The 16,854-nt window shown below is 36.4% G+C and overlaps 1 protein-coding gene across 1 annotated transcript; it reads right to left on the bottom strand.

The window, feature by feature from the left end:
- Positions 1-8,348: 8,348 nt before the first annotated feature.
- LOC102196266 (adhesion G protein-coupled receptor E2-like) lies at positions 8,349-14,648 on the bottom strand. Its single transcript, XM_013911231.1, has 15 exons — positions 14,603-14,648; positions 14,275-14,352; positions 14,001-14,126; positions 13,714-13,799; positions 11,997-12,026; positions 11,740-11,902; positions 11,541-11,654; positions 11,270-11,442; positions 11,169-11,189; positions 9,992-10,233; positions 9,817-9,883; positions 9,399-9,490; positions 8,989-9,148; positions 8,655-8,711; positions 8,349-8,560 (listed from the first exon to the last, which is right to left on the bottom strand). Exons 1-15 carry the CDS (start codon positions 14,646-14,648, stop codon positions 8,483-8,485), a joined length of 1,533 nt encoding a protein of 510 aa, XP_013766685.1. The 3' UTR covers positions 8,349-8,482.
- Between the last annotated feature and the right edge of the window lie 2,206 nt (positions 14,649-16,854).

Genomic DNA, 16,854 nt, shown 5'->3' with positions numbered 1-16,854 from the left:
TCTGTGTGCTTTTGCAGCATTTTTCTGTTTGCTGGTGTTTTCTTAAGTTGTAGTGTGTTTGACCTCTCTTACTCATCCCTTTTTTCCACACAAGTATCTAAGGAAATTCTCTAATATTCTTCTGTCGCCTGCATTTGTTCAGTTCTGGTCTACTATTAGCCAAGAATTTAGAACAGGAGTCAAAAAGTGTTTGTTGACCTACCTTCTTAGGTTATTAAGTTTTTTTTTTTTTTTTTTATCTGTATCTACACATATCCAATAAAGATCCTCGAGCAAACTGGGTGAGCCGTAGACTATAATTAAACTGATGGAAAACCATGACTGAGGATAAATTTGACCAATATTGATGACAAAGTTATCGAAATGAAGTTATTTGCTTAAGTTAAAAAGTATTTACGTCACCGGTTTATGGAGTAACGTCATGTAATCATGAAAAAAAAATCTACAGGAGTTTGTCTATCAGACATATTTGAACAGACTGGTTAGCCATTTAAAAGTTCACATGAAGCTAAAAAGATAGGTCATCTCTCAAAAGCATAATTTTGTCAGACTAGAAAATGTCGAGCTTCAGGCTAGAGCTTTTGCTCTCATGGGACCCAAAATTGCTGGCCTGCATGCTCGCATTCATAACTAACCTCAACCAGCTGTCTAGTCATAAATACTTCTTTCCTTTATTCACTCTCACTTTGATGCATGCAAACGTTTTCCTAGCAGCCAAACAATTAATGACTCCTCTTTTATTACCGAATTACTGTCAGGACCTTTAATTCCTGATACTTCTTGTGATCACTATGTTGGAAAGAAATGGGGATGTTATTATATCACTAATAAGGTTCTGGGATTATGACACTGGCTACTCCAATAATGAATCAGTTGAAATCTTTCCAGATGGGTGCATCCATTTTCTGCTTGCTTTATTTATGTGTGTTTGGTGTTGCCTTGATTTTTGCAGGCTTTTATTTTGGAAAGGCAACAGCTGAATGTGTTTTTTGTTCCCAGCAATCATTTATATATCAACATGGTTAACTTTGAAACATTGTCAGCAAGCATTAGCTTCAGTTTAAGTATATTTTCTTATTTTTACTGCTATGCTAAATAGAAGATCATCTCTTTCATATGGTTATTTGCAGCATCTGCTGTTTTTTTCCTTCAATATGATAATGTTTAACACTACAATTTATCCATGGCTTTGTCTGTAATTGTGCTTGCTGGGTGATAAATGGCTCGTACACTTACCTCCTCCTGAATGGAATAATTTTATTGGCATTAAGGGCAGGTCTGATGCGAATGTAATCGTATGCCAGGTTTCTGTGCTGATGAGGTGACTCATTGTGCATACATCATAGTGTTTTCACACATTACATCAGGTTTTCTCAATAGGCAATCAAGATCATTAGACTGCCCTTTATTTTATGTCGTTATGACAGATCCGTGCTAATGTGCAACATAGGATTGACTGGCCAGTAGTTCCCACTATACATATCATGGAACAGAAATAGAAGATCAGGCCAGTATATCACATTGTAATATGGCCTTTCCACCTATGTCCTTATTCTTAAATTCTTAAATTAAAGGGAGTGCCATAAAACCCAACACAACTCAAGAGTTGGGCCAATTCGAGCTGCCAGGGGCGAGTGGTGGGGCACACCCTAAACAGGTCGCCAGTTTGTTCCAGGGATAAAGCTCTAACTGCATTGCTTTGGGAAGAAGCCAGAGTATCTGGAGAGATTCCTGGTGGATTCTAACCTATACGAGCAAACTATACAATCTGTAAAAAAAATAATTTTAAAAAAGTGTGTTGTACATGTTCGGTAAACCTACTTAAAGAATCAAGTAAGTCAGCAGAAGTAACCAAGGTTATTTACGAGGATTGTTGGAGTTTTCCTTTGATACTCTTTGTAGGAGCTTCAGTAAATGCCCACAAAAGGGCTGAATGATGTCTGCTGGAGCCTTGTCATTCATTCACTTACAAAGGCCAGCATTTCAAAGCTAGGCCTATAAATAGGGTTATTCCGAGATTTATGAAATGATAGATATAATTACAGGTATTCAGTGCATGCTCTACAAACAGAGTATGCAGGAGGCATGACACATGAGGTTTTGTACTATATAAATAAATATTGAAAGTTCTTTGGACAGTAAAACGATTGACCACCTTCTTTGTGGAGACCTTTAAAAGTGTCTCAAAGCACATTTAGAAAAACCCAGCAACAGTGATGTGAGAAAATTAGGACACCCTATGAAAGCCTGTATACTTTAAAATGTATTTGGACACATGGATATTTAATATAAATCTCAATGATACTGAGGGATCCAAATAACATAACTAAACAACTGAAAAATAAGAAAAACCTTTTTTAAAACTTTATGTGAAACATAATTTAAAAAGAATGCAAATTCGGGTGAGGAATAAATTAGGACAGCCCCACATGTCATCCCACTTAAAACGGTTAAAATCCCACACAGTTGTATCATGTCAGGTGCACATGATCAGTACATTGTTACCCAGCATTTTAAAGGAGACTTGCCCTATTTAAACCTCAGATTTAGTTTGGTGTGCTCCTGACTGTTGAAGTGTTGAAGTGAGCGCCATGGTGAGATCTAAAGAGCTGTCTGGTGCCCTCAGAAAGAAGATTGTGGCTGCTTATGAGTCTGGTAAGAGATTCAAAAAGATCTCAAAGGAATTTGACATCAGCCATTCCACCATCTCGAAAATTGTTTACAACTGGTGGACATTCAAAACAACTGCCACCACGCCCAGGTCTGGCCGTCCAAGCATATTCACCCCTAGAGCAGACCACAAATTGCTCAAAGAAGTCATCAAAAATCCTAAAATGTCATCACAGGAACTACAGCGGGTTCTGGCTAGTGTCGATGTTAAAGTGCATGACTCTACTATCAGAGACTACACAAGTTTGAGGTGTGCAAGGAGAAAATATTTGCTCTCTGAGAGAAACATTAAGGCCAGACATTAAGGCCAAGTGAAAGCCCTGATCTTAATCCCACTGAGATGCTGTTGGGTGACTTGACAGACTGTACATGCAAGAAAACCCTCAAACATCTCACAGCTGTAAGAATTATGCATTGAGGAGTGGCCCAAACTTGCTGCCGATGTCAGAGACTAGTAAAAGGTTACAAAAGGTGTCTCACTGATGTTATATAAGCCAAAGGGGGCAACACTAGTTATTAAGGGGTAGGGTGTCCTAACTTTTTCCTCCATTAAAATACACATTTTTGTTCATATCTTTTTTTTTTGTGTATTTTTTTTTGTTTAATTGCAATTAAGTCACTTTCTTTTCCAGTAATACATGAAAACATGATTAGATATTGATATTTGAACATTTATTAATACAGAGCCGATTATTTTATGGGGTGTCCTAATTTTCTCACATGACTGTAAGTGTGTCAACACCAAGTGAATTTAAACCTACAGCTCAGGGACCAGATCAGGGTTACAATCTTTATTTGGCAAGAGTCTTTATCCAGGTGATTGGTCCGACGAGTCGGGCCAGAACTGAACAGGGGATAGACGAATCAAAAAGACAAGCAAACCCTTTATTAACGACACAAAGAAACACAAGGCCGAGACTGCTGCAGCTGTGCAAAGATGAACTTGCAGAGGGAAGGGAAAAGTGAGATTAAATACACTGTAGAGGGAGGGTATACAAGAAACAAATGATAAAAGGGCACCGATGGTACAAAAAGCAAAGGAAAGCATGAAAACAAGAATAAAAAAAACATGGACCAGGAGAAGAGTTGAAGAATAACAAGTATAACGTGACCATATGATGATAAACTATTCCCATGTTTGCTTGTTGCATTGTTTTTTCTGAATTTTTACCAGTAGATTATATTATTTTAATATATTCAATTTCTCAGTCCGTTTGTTCAATTCCACCTATGTATTTCTATTAATGGAATTATTTGCCATAGGTCCTAAGTTAAAGCATCACATATATCATACCAGGGGCATGGGACAGAAGAAAGTCTCCTTTGCTGCATTCATCATCTGAATGGGCAACTTCTGATAATTCGAATTCATCAAGTGTTGGAGGTGGATATACCTGAGACAGCTGGGGCATGCTCTGCTTATGCAACACATGAAAAAAAACAGCTGATACTGCTCCACTATCACAATGCTCCATCTGCTGATGTGACTGTCCAGCGCTTGGCTGGAAAATCCACTTGCAAAACCTTTGCTCTCCCTGTCACATGCCACAGCACAAGGCAAATGCTGTGCAGTGCCTGCAGTGTGTATTTAGCTTTAGTTGTTTCCATCCAACCACAGTAGAGTGTTTAGCGTGCATTGCCATCAATAAGTCAGACTTGTTCGCAGTGGCTGCTGGTCCCTGTCTGGGCTGCCCTTTGTCACAGACTTTGTTCATCATATTTCTAAGTACTGCAGCAGGCTAGGTGGTCTCAGGATCTGGTCTCTACTTTTCTCAGATGGTGTGGTTCTGTTGACCTCCAGCTTTCACTGGGGCAGTTAGTTGCTGCCCCAAGTGTAGGTGTTCGAGTATCTTGGGGTCTTGTTGCCACTTAGGTGGTTTGAACAGATGAGGTATTTTGAGCATGTAAATGAGGCCTATTGGCAAACCCAGGATACGCCGGAGTGATTACATGTCCGGATGGCTTCGTTGTGTGTTTAGTTTTATTATTTTTGTAACTGAGTCAAAATAGCCCATTATAGTTGCATCGTGTAAATACAAATGAGGTTTAACTGAACTTACCAAAAACTGACACCAGAGTCAAAGGATGGTGAATAAGCTTTTAAGTCATAAAAATTGATACAATGTAATAATGTAATCTTTAAGCTTTAACATTGCATAGCTAATAATGCTTTGAGAAGAAATAAACCTTGTTATAGATATTATTCTGCTATTAAATTCTTTTTTTAGAGTACCCAGGAAACTCAGTTATAGTCCATGTATGTTAAATATGTTGGCAGAATGAGAGTTTATACACTTGTGAATGTGCTCTTTCACATTTTACATTTCCTTGTCTAATTCATGTGTTTGTTGTTTGGGGGTCTACTTTGTTTTGCATTTGTATTAGTTTAGTAATGAAAAAAAAAATAACATAGAGCTTTAGCTGCACTTAGAAATCCGTGTCTCTCTCAGTCATGTTCCTATTATAGTGGATTAAAGAGGATTACATGCCATTCAAATGTCTGTTAAATAAAACATGCAGTAGGAAAAGTTTAGCACTGTCACATTAGCTGTCTCAGTTTGAACCCCTGTTCCGGCCACCTTTCTGGCACTTATGACCTTTGGCTGATGCCTTCATGTTTTGACAAACTCTGACACACACCCAGCAGTTCAGATTGCGGATTTGTTTACCAGACGTGGTATCTCAGCTGACTGGCCTCACGACTCGAGAGCTGCAAGTGTGTTTCCATGGTAACCATGTATAGTATTGAGAAGAGCAGCAAAGAGAGTGGAAGAGAAGCAGGGAAAGAGAGAGAATGAAGCAAACCCTGGGAACCATGTCTTGTTATAATTATCCCTATTTTGTCAGTTATTCCAGCTGTTTGTTAAACATGATGCAGGATTGTCGTTTGCAGCATAAAAATAAATAAATAAATAATTAAACAAACAGGCTTCTACTAATTTGTTAATAAGCATTTGCAGTAACTGAGTTAGTGAGTTCCAGCTGAAGCTGGAGCGTATAATAAAAGCTTTTGGAATGAACGTCTAAAAACTGCAGGAAACATGACATACTGAGTTTTAGATGCTACAGAAATTTAGAAAAAATTAAAATTGGAACACCTGTCTAATGTCACAGTAATAGATATTTAAGCAGTTTGGTGCATTTGCAAAATGTGGAACTAACTTATCTTACATTTATGACAGTTATGTTGTCTTAAAACCTTGTAAAGCATAGTAGTCTGCCATTTTGATATAATTCGCAGTGATTGAATCTGAATTTTCCTAGGATGATCTCTGAGCTGCAATATTTTTAGTAACATAAAGAGAAAAAAAACCCTATTTGTATTTCTCAGTTGTGGTGCAGGCTTGTGGAAAAACTGTCATATTTAATATTACATTAATTCAGTGTTTATCACATAGAAATGTTTATGCAGAGGGAAGAGGGGTTTAGAGTGTGAATGCAGGCCGTGTCATCAGTGGCCTCGTGCCTGGACAGAGATGAGGGCAGCATCACTAGATTCAAATGGGATCCAATCAGCAGTCAAGCAGACAGAACGCAGAGTTCCAGCTGATCCTGACTGACACTATGCATCATTAAACAGGAATCAGAAACAGGCATTTGAATGCATAAATTTTCAATGATATAGTCAAACGAGCATGCAAACAACATCACGCCAACAATTTTGAATATCAGCAGGCAAAATAAATATTTTTTTCTCTACGTATATTTACGTTGTGCCCCAAATATGATGCTCATTCAACCACCTTGTATGTCTGTGTAATATATGTGGATAGTTTAAATTGATAAATCATACACAAAAGGCCTGAAAGCTGTAGGTGAGCTAGCACCTAGCTCACCTACAGCTAGCACAGTTCACCTTCCGTTTCCCTACTACTGCACTGTTTATTTTCTAGTATTAGTACAATGCAGGTTAATACTCAATACCAGCAAACATATCTGCATGTGCACACACACAAACAGATAGATAGTAACTTGGTAACAGATGGTAACATCTAGTGGCAGTTGACAAAACTGCATCACTCAGTGTGTCACATGCTCAGTATGTAGCTTTCAGTAACTGATACAGTCCATTGAAGACTTTACAGAAAACACTGGTAGCAGCAGTGTTTTTAACTGTTAACCCCTTCATATCAAACACCACCAATCTGTTTATGGTTAGTATAGGTTTAAGTTAGCAGCCATTACTTTATTTAAGAGAATTAAGCTATGTAAGGTAGACTTTCAAAATATCATCACCACTACTTTGCTTTGACTAACAGATGGTGTCAGAATGGCACAGATACTTGTTTTTTTTGTGCTTTATCTTTATTTATATTAATAATATCATTATCATTTAACATGGACTCCTAGACATATCATCATTTAATTTTTATACCATTTTAATTAGACGCTTCAGAATGAAATGTTGGATTTCATGTTACACATATGATTTAAATTAAACAATGTCTTCTTGGTCGGAGTCAGGAAGCACAAAAGCTGCAATCTCATAATGTGGTTGAACACTGCAGCCTTCAGGAAGACATTTGTATTGCATATGCATTACAGTAAACTTGATGATATCTGTGTACTGTAAAAGTTTTAGTCTACAAGTGCAGGTATAATCAGATATTAGATTTCCTGGGAACCCAAATTATCCAAGAGTGAATCCTGAGTGTTGTAATTTACCACAAAAAGTAAGGTATGTTGTTGTAAATCTCCAATGCAAGGAATATCATCAGCACTTTATTTTTTCCCAATTATGATAAGAGGCAAACAGCAACAAATGCAATCATCTACAATAAATGTGAATCCCAAATAAATAACTGACGATCTGGGTAACATGGCCCTAATGTTACAAATTAATGGTTATTCTCCCTAAAGAAAGGAAGCACTAATGATGAACCAAGGATGTGATACCTTATCTATCCTAAGGAAACTGAAGGGTAGTAAAAGTTACTTTCTTTCAGGGTTACATGCATGTTCTGATAAATGACAGACATTACAGCAAACCATATTAAACACGATTTATCCCTGCACTCCTTTTATTTCTTTTTTTTTTTTAATTTCTTAATTCAAGTTTAATAGTTTGTTTCTGTCCTGTAAGGGATTTTTCTGAAATAGTGTGCAAGCTAAATGCTGATGTAAATCACAAAGTATGCTTGGCTTTGTACATCCCTCGAATTTGTCTTGTAAAGTTTAAGCTACGTCAAAGTGTCTCATACACCACGTAAATAAAATGCAAATAACACAAGAAAGAATAAACTGAGAAGCACATGTTTTTATTTGTAGGAGGTTTTGTTTTTTCAAGCCTGACTCTCTGAGGGTGTGAGTAGCAAGATGTTTGCGAAAGCTCCCAGACCCAAGCAAATTAGGTACAGAGATGGTCTGTTTAGTCAGTGAGTGAGAAAATCAGTATGGCTGTCAGACTTATGGTATTCTACCGCTACGTTAGCTACATTAGCTACATTAGCTACATTTCAAATTTATACAGCATAATAATAACAGGCCTAACTGATGGTGTTAACATGACATGTACTGTTGTAATATAGCACAGCTAGTACAGTAACATACAACTAATAAAACTTAAACACACCTAGAAATGCTTGTGAAAGAGCATTACTTTAGCAGTCACTGCATTCAGGTTTAATTAAAAATATATTTTTCTTTAGCAGTTAAAATAGCAAGCTAGGGCCCTCAATATGCTAAGCTAATAAGCTAATATGCTATGCTACCGTTAACTTTCTAGACACAATAAAATGGAATTAAGAAAAAGCACGGATAATAACTCGATACATATAGCGTTGTCTGTTTTAGCGTTGCTCACTTCATTGGATCAGTGGTCCTTCTTCCCTTCATTGTTTTGGTTCTCAGGCTTGTCGAAATCTTCGGTGACCGAACCCACATCTTTTTCCTGAAATACATTCATTTGTTAGAAACAGCTGGGCTAAGAGCTGATCTGACTGAGATTAAAAGTGACAGGACTCGATGTTTTTCACAAGACTTACCTCAGCTGCCTCTTTTCCAATAGAGCATGTCAGCCATTTAATGTATTCCTCTCGCACCTGGTAAAGACAGTTTCAGTACAGTATAATAGCTCCGTACTGAAGAGTCCATGTAAAGCTTTACAACCATAATCATTGTTACACTGTGAACATTGTACTTCTTAAAATTTGTAAAACACAGTAAAGGAGAAACCAGCAGATCTTTTTTTTTAGCGAATAACCACAAACTTACTTTATGCTCCCTTCATTGTGTTACTATTGGCCTAGTGTGAACATTTAAATGAGAGGTTGTGAAAGAGCAAAATGTAATAAGAGCATAGCTCAAGCTAAGGTCTACCTCCTTGTTTAGCAGACAGTGTACGATGTACAGGAATGTGCCCTGCTGGGAGTTGAGGATGATGAAGAGGACCTGGAAGAAAAGGTTTGACTGGTACAGGCCCAGAATCCATGTACAGCCCAGTATGACAAACTGTGCCACGATTTTGAAAATAATCAACCTGAAAAACAAAGAGCACAATATATTTTTTTACCATTATTTGTGTTTACATTCATACACAGAAAACATGTCCTTATTTTCTGTGTTTCATCTTATTTCAGCTCATTTATCCAAAGCCATCCTTCACCTTAACATTACAATGAGTTCCACTATAAAGACATGTACGTAAGTCACAAATTGTGCATTAGCACTTACATGCAGGTGCCACTTTCATTGTCACCTCAGTGAAAACAGTACATGAATGTTCAAACCTGGTGTCTTTGGATTGAGAAACATCACTCTTCATGTTGGCCAAAGTGGGTCTCAGACTCCAGAGAGTAGCAAGGAACAATAACCAGTTGATCTTTGAGAAATAAACAAACAGCAATATTTGCTAGGTGTACAAAGTAAAAAGAAGCCTGCCACAGACTAGATAACACAGACTTTTAATTATAAATTATTGCTTCAGTTCCATTACAATAAGTTGTCAATCCAATTTGGCACGGCAGTGCTTTAAATATAATCCTATACCCAATCCTACATTTCATGGGCCAAATACAAACCATTTGTCCAACAGAAGTTAAATGTCCAAGGCCTAACATGACAGCTAACTACAGTCATGTAGTTATACATATACACATGAGGATGTTAAACACTCAATACGCAGCTGCAAATACTCAATGTACTCACTGCTAGGACAGCAATAATAGGTCCCGTTAAAGCCCAGTTGAAATTCCGCTTTGTAGAGAGAAAGCATCTGCAAAAGAATCATGTAAACAAGTAAATAAATAATCAATCAAGCAAACCTGTTCTAGAAAAACATTGATCACATGGGAAAATGTGAAAATAATTATGTGTTACGCACACATTTGAGGAGGTAACACCATATCCATCAGAGTAAATTAGTGCAGAAACACCCACTATTACAAATGGAACACCATAGCCAACAAGGTAGAGAATTGGCCTGGGGAGGCCATCTCGTCGGATGACTTGCACCTGGGAGAGCTTCCGTACTAACAAGTGGAGCTGTAGTGCCTCCAGCAACATCCACACAAAACTGGCAACAATTAAGAAGTGGAGAAGCCCTGCCATGACAGTGCACGCCAGCTGTAGAGACAGATAAATACATTTAAGCTTTATGGACAATTGGAACACAATAGATAATCTTCTGATAATTCTTGGAGTTTAGCCACATTGTACCTTATTATCAGTGTATTTGTCATTCCACAACAAGAGCAGTTGTGAAAAAAACAGGTTGAGGCAGAGGTGGAGACGGGCTGTGTTGTTAATTTTGGGATTCCAGCTGCACAGAAGGAAGGTAAAGATGGCCAAAGCCAAGAAGAATAGTCCAATAATCACACATACCCGGTTCAGCCACTCTAAAAAAGGATTTGATGGTGTAGGCTGAAAATGAGACATGAAGATTGTGATTAAAATGACCTTACTGCATATTTTTCTTAGTATGCAAGTAACTATTCAGGTCCCTTCACAGTTGGCTTTGGGACAAACCGCTGACAACCCTTCAGCTCCCAGACACACAGACCATAATTACTTCTGGAAAGAATGTTATAAACTGGCTAAATCAACCTGTACCAAGTTTTTATACACTAGCTAAGGAGATTGTTTGTGGCCAAGGGAGTTTCCACAAAGTACCGTATTCAATTTCTAAAATTTTTATAACAGTTTTTGGGTTTACAAGAATTTTTCCCTACGTATTGCCATTCTGAGTCACTCAGTGTTTGCTAATAGAAAAAAAGAGTTATTTTATCTAATTAAATTACTTCTACAACACAATGAAGTGAAGAAAAGACAAAGTCTGTGCATCCACCACTCAAAATCAAATTAATAATAAGTTCATCAAAAAAGAAGAAGAAAAAAATATATACCTCCCCAATCTGCATGATCAGGGCGAATGTAGAAAGGTGAGAACAGCTGCAGATTGTATAGTTTTCATTAGAGAATGCAACCCAGCAGCCTTCCTCTGACCAGCTCATAGACTTTCCTTCTACAGTTTCTGTGGTTTTCCAGTAAACACAACTGACTGTTCCTGTTTCTGGTACTTCCTGAAAAAGCAAAGAAGAAACATTAAAAGTCTGTATCCCTCTGCATTAATAGATGTAGAGTTGAGATTCTGCAGCTGTACCTTCCTATGGTAGATAGTAAAGTTGACAGGCTCTGTGAGGTTAGTGTTATTAACTGGTATTATGGCTGTGATAACATCCGAACACATATCTGTCTTTTTCTCTGTTTGGAAATACTGATGACTGAGAAGACTCTCCATCCCATTCAGTGTCATAAAAGCAGCTGTTGCAGATCCTGGGAGTTTTCGCATCACAAAAGAAATTGAAAACCATTCGTTAAATAAAAACATTTTGGATTTGTCAATATATTTAATTTTTAAAATACTCTCTCACCATTGTTAGCACGAGCTATAGCCTGCAAGTTGAAGTCCATGGTATTTCCATTAGCAGAGAGGGAGGTATTCCAGTTATCCTTACTTCCTGGACCAATGGCGAGCAGGCTCAGATCTTACAAATAGATAACAATCAGTCAATTCATACCAACAGTAATTTTAAATATAGTCAAGCTGCAAAATATTAGAATTTAACTTACCCACTGTCGAAGAGTGCACTTCCTTTTTGGTTTGGTTTTCGGTATGTGGAGTCATTGCAACAACGATATACTCTGAAAGGTCAAGAATTGCGTTGCCCGTCTCCCGATCTCCTTCACTACTCACCTTGCTTTGTGTGGCTCGTGGTCCAACACCGGACACGGCCTGCAAAAATGTAAATCATTTTAATCAGTGAAACACATAAATGTAAATACAGACATGGAATATGGTAGGTTTTCTTTGGCTGGACATTAAGTACCATAGATGCAGCAAAGCTGTTGGCTACCGTCTGCAAACACATTATGAAGAAAAGAGAAAAAGGCGTTAGATAAAATGTACTGTGGTTTACTCAGTACATCACATAACATATTATTTTTAGTTACAAATATCTGAATATATAACAAAGCACACTCTGGCTTACAAGCATCACTTTTGAACTACATACCGCTTCTGGTATGAAGGCACCTGTATTGTTTTTCAGGTCATCTTGCATATTGCTGATGAATGATATTTCTTTTGTCAGACCCTGCATTGAATGTGCAGTATTAGTATTCATTTATTACAAAGCACTGTCTGGTAATTGTCATGGTTTAATTTCCTGTTGCTTTATTTGAATGGAGCTAAACATTGGTTTAAACATTGTTATGCATTGGTGACAAAAAAAATAAGGCACCTTTAAAAGGTAAATATTTCGATGGGTCTCACCTCTTTGACTGGAACTTTATTTAGAGCATCTTCAACGCCTGTCAGTAAATTAAAAATGTGAACATCAAATGCTCCCTCAAACCAAATAAATAACCTTAAAACAATTCAAAATTATGGTTGAAACTGACTCACTTTGACAATATGTGACATTCAATATCCAGGCAACGATTCCAGTTGTGGGGAACAATCCATCGGGGCAGGAACAGTAAAAGGTACCCGGTACATTAGTGCACACAGTCATTTTACCACATATACCGGGTGTCTCAGTGCATTCGTCAATATCTGCAGTATAGAGAGCACACACACACACACACACACACACACACATGCAAGGCAATCTGTTTTTAATTGATCATTTAGTCAAACTGCTGCATTTAATCATATTTGAGCTGCTATATGTCAAAACACTAAACAAGAGCACAAACCTCTGCATGGGTTATCATAGCTGGCTATAAAGTCTGGGTTGTTAATCCGATAACCAGGGATACAGGTGCACAAGTAAGATCCAATTGCATTTGAGCAGTTACAATCTGGTCCGCAGATGTCTATACATGTACTACACACTGGTAGGATACACTCATTAATATCTGTTGAAGTACATGAATTAAAAAAATATATGTTATCAACAAAAGAAGCCATATATTCTTTTCTGAGAAACAAAAATTACATCAGCGGATGCCTGGACATGTTTCTATGACAACAATAAACGCATATTTGGAGGAATCTTGGTTAGTCTGTCCGATTAGGTAATAATGGAAAAGAGGCTATTCTGTTAGTTTCAAATCTAACAAGGACAGGTTGTGCAGCTAAATTGTGCTAGCAATGCCAAATCTGGATAGTATGTTTTCATGTTTTATTTATTATAATAGATTAAATTTAATCTTTGCATAGTTTCCACATTTTGTGACAATGTGTTCCGTCTTGACTTTTTAAAAAAAAAAAGTCTGTATGATTTTAGCCAAGCCATGACATTGCCAGTGCTTCATTGAACACTTTGATAGTTCATCATTAATTCATCCTTCTGACACTAAAACAGCAATGACCCTGTGATTTAATGTATTTTGTCAGCCTAGGCCTTTCTTTACTCAGTATAACAATCTTGTGACATTGTAGTGGTCACATAAATACTTTTGAAATAGCAGGGAAACACAGAGACAGAGAGAGAGAGCAAACACAAGTGACTTCAAATATAAATAAATCAATTTCCACATACCAATACAGACGTTGGTCTCATTGGGTTGCTTAGTTTTATCCATTGGTTCAAAACCCACCTTACAGCTACAGGAGTAATTTCCAGGCAGGTTTTCGCAGATAGAATATGGACCACATATCGTTGAGTTGTAACACTCATCAACATCTGAAGTTAGAAAGTTACAGCTAGTTCTTATCACACTGCATTTTAAAGTTGTAAAAGTACAAACCACCCTTTCACAGAAACTCATACAACTCTTAATATATTATGCATACAAATATTCTGTTGTCACACTCAGTAATTAACAGTAATATGAACAGTCCAATGAAGTTCACTTGATAGAATATTGTAACGTGCAATACAGACCTTGGCAAATAGGGAACATCTTATAATCAGCCCTAAATCCTTTAGAGCAGTTGCACACAAAACTTCCTATGGTGTTGTAGCAGGTCCCGTATGGCCCACAGACACCACTAAGACATTCATCAATATCTACACAAAGAACAATTAAAAAGTGAATATAAAACAAACTAAACAGGATTATTTCTGTGTTTGTTTGTTTGATTTGTACCTTCACAGCCAGGGGTCAGTTTAAGTTTTGGTATTGGCTTTGGTAGTTGAAATCCTTCCCAACAGTTACAACTGTATGACCCAACTGTATTGTAACAGTTGGTATTATAACCACAAATTCCTTTAGTCCTTGTGCACTCATTGATATCTGGTAAGATGATATACAATTAGCAAATTGCAAACTTTAAAAACATATTAGTCCAGATGATGCACTTGCTTCTGAGTGTCTGTTTATAAATAACAGCTTTTACAATTACTGGTGTAAACATTATAGGTCTAGATTTCTGTAACGATCTTGAAAATTATGTATTTTCATATTGATCGTAATATAAAAAATATATATAAATATTGCTGTTTTGAAAATAACATCTTGTTTTTAATGTACTATAATTTCTTACCAATACAGCCATATGATGTTGAAGTAGGCGGGTCGTCTGGAGGCATTTCATATCCATCATTGCAAATGCATCCCCCAACTGCTGTGCAATTACCCAATGGTCCACAAGACTTTTCAGTACACTTACTATGATCTAAATAGATATAAAATCATGGTACATGTTCAATATTATGAATAATATAATATTCCCAATAAATAATATATTTTTTATTTTATATATTAGGATAAATAATAATATTATATATATTATTTATATTAAGAAAAAAATCATGAATGCAGCATGCATTGCTCATAAAAATGAATGAGTATGATATTGTAACAGACATGTTACTTGCTTGTGCGAAACACAAAACAGTTCATAGCTGGCAAGTTGTTTCACATCTTTACTAGTTTTCAAAATACTGCGGCCTAATCAAATGAAGTTTAGTGTAGCCATCTTTTTAAGAATGCAAATGATGTTTTTTCCCATACAGCACCAATACAAACACCTACATCAAAGAATACGTCTGTTTTAATCTAATATTTGATTTTTCTGTTCTATTCTGTGTAACTTGTTTTTTTTTTATTGTTATTTCAGTATTATATTTGCTTAAAAAATATTGTGTAACTGCATCTCAGTGGAAAGATGCCTATTACTTTGTCAATGTAGTTTACTCCCAGACTCTTTTAGGTTGTATCCATCACAAAATATTTTTTGTGAGTGAAGAAATTCATCAACACAAGGCATACACTCACAAGACAAAGATAATAAGTAATTGAATCAGTCTTTGAAAATGCTTAAATCTTTTTGGAGCATCAAACAAGTTAATAAAAGTAAAAACTTATTTTAACACAGATTAATAAAATATAAAATTCTGAAATAATCAGTTAATTTATTAAGAGAAAAAAAAGTAATCCAAACCTTCCTGGCCCTATTTGAAGCATTTCCTCCCTTTATTAAGTCATGAATTCACAGGTATTAACAGTTAACCGGATCTTTTGTAAAAGCTAAGTTCAGTTCCATTAGCTATGCCTGGATCCAATTACTGCCAAAACTCTTGAACCATAAAATCACTTGTCTTACAAAGTGAAATAGGCTAAAAACTCTCTAAAAGCTACATATCATGCAGCTAAGAAACAATGTAATTGACATGTATCAGCCTGGAAAGGTTTACAAAGACATTTCTAAGACTTTGGAACTTAAGTGACAGCCATTATCTAGAAACCTTCCCTGGAAAAATCCAGGGTCCCAAAATTACTCCAAGAGAGCATCAACAGCTCATCGTGGGGTTCACAAGTGAAAACACAACAACATCTAAAGACCTGCACTACACACTTAATTTCAGTTAAGATCCCAGTCATGATCCAACAATAAGAAAGAGACTGAGCAAAAATGTGAGAGTTTCAAGGAGAAAACCACTACTGAGCAAAACAGAAAGGTTCGTCTTACATTTGTTAAAAACATTTTTGATTAACCCTCGAAGTCTTTGAGGAAATATTCTGTTGACTGATGAGACAAATGTTGAACGTTTTGTAAGGTTTGAGGCTTATTCTAGCATAAAACTAACACAGAATTCAGAAAATGTGATCCTAGTTTGAGTCAAATACAGTGGTGGTAGTGTGGTGGTCCGGGGCTGCTTTGCTCACTTGAGTTGCAGCAGGACAATAATCCAAAAAACACCACCATAATCACCTCTGAATGGCTCAAAACATACCAAAACCAATGGAATGGGTGAATCAAAGTCCAGAATCAGACTGAAATGCTTTTGGTGACCTAAACAGGTTTTAGCTGAAAACCATCTACAGTGTAGCTGAATTAAAACTTGCAGTTCTTGCTGCCAAAGGGGGCAAAACCAGTTATTACATTTAGGAGGCATTGGCTTTTTTACACACGGCCATGCTGGTTTTGACAGCATTTTTTTGTAATTTAAATCATCATCATCATTTTCAGATGCATTTTGGGCTTATATTATTATTATTATTATTATTATTATTATTATTATTATTATTATAAAGACGTTTTGCATTATTTGCCTATCAAATATCACTAATGGCAGTTCTGGCGTTACATAAAGTTTGAAAATGTTCCTTAATTTTCCAAATGAGAATTGATGTTTCGAAACTTTTATTTCGTATTTTGTGTATTTTGTAAGTAACGTTTGCTCGTAAGATGTTGCCTGTAAAATACAAATTTAAACACATCATGTACATTTCACACAATTCTTTAAACCAATAAAACTTCAAATTAAAATTATACACACAAAAAATGTTTAT

Source organism: Pundamilia nyererei, unplaced genomic scaffold, assembly GCF_000239375.1.
Source record: "Pundamilia nyererei isolate P.nyererei 1_Seehausen unplaced genomic scaffold, PunNye1.0 scaffold00059, whole genome shotgun sequence".
In the NCBI taxonomy this organism is placed as follows: Eukaryota; Metazoa; Chordata; class Actinopteri; order Cichliformes; family Cichlidae; genus Pundamilia; species Pundamilia nyererei.
This window is presented reverse-complemented; position numbering and strand designations above follow the sequence as displayed.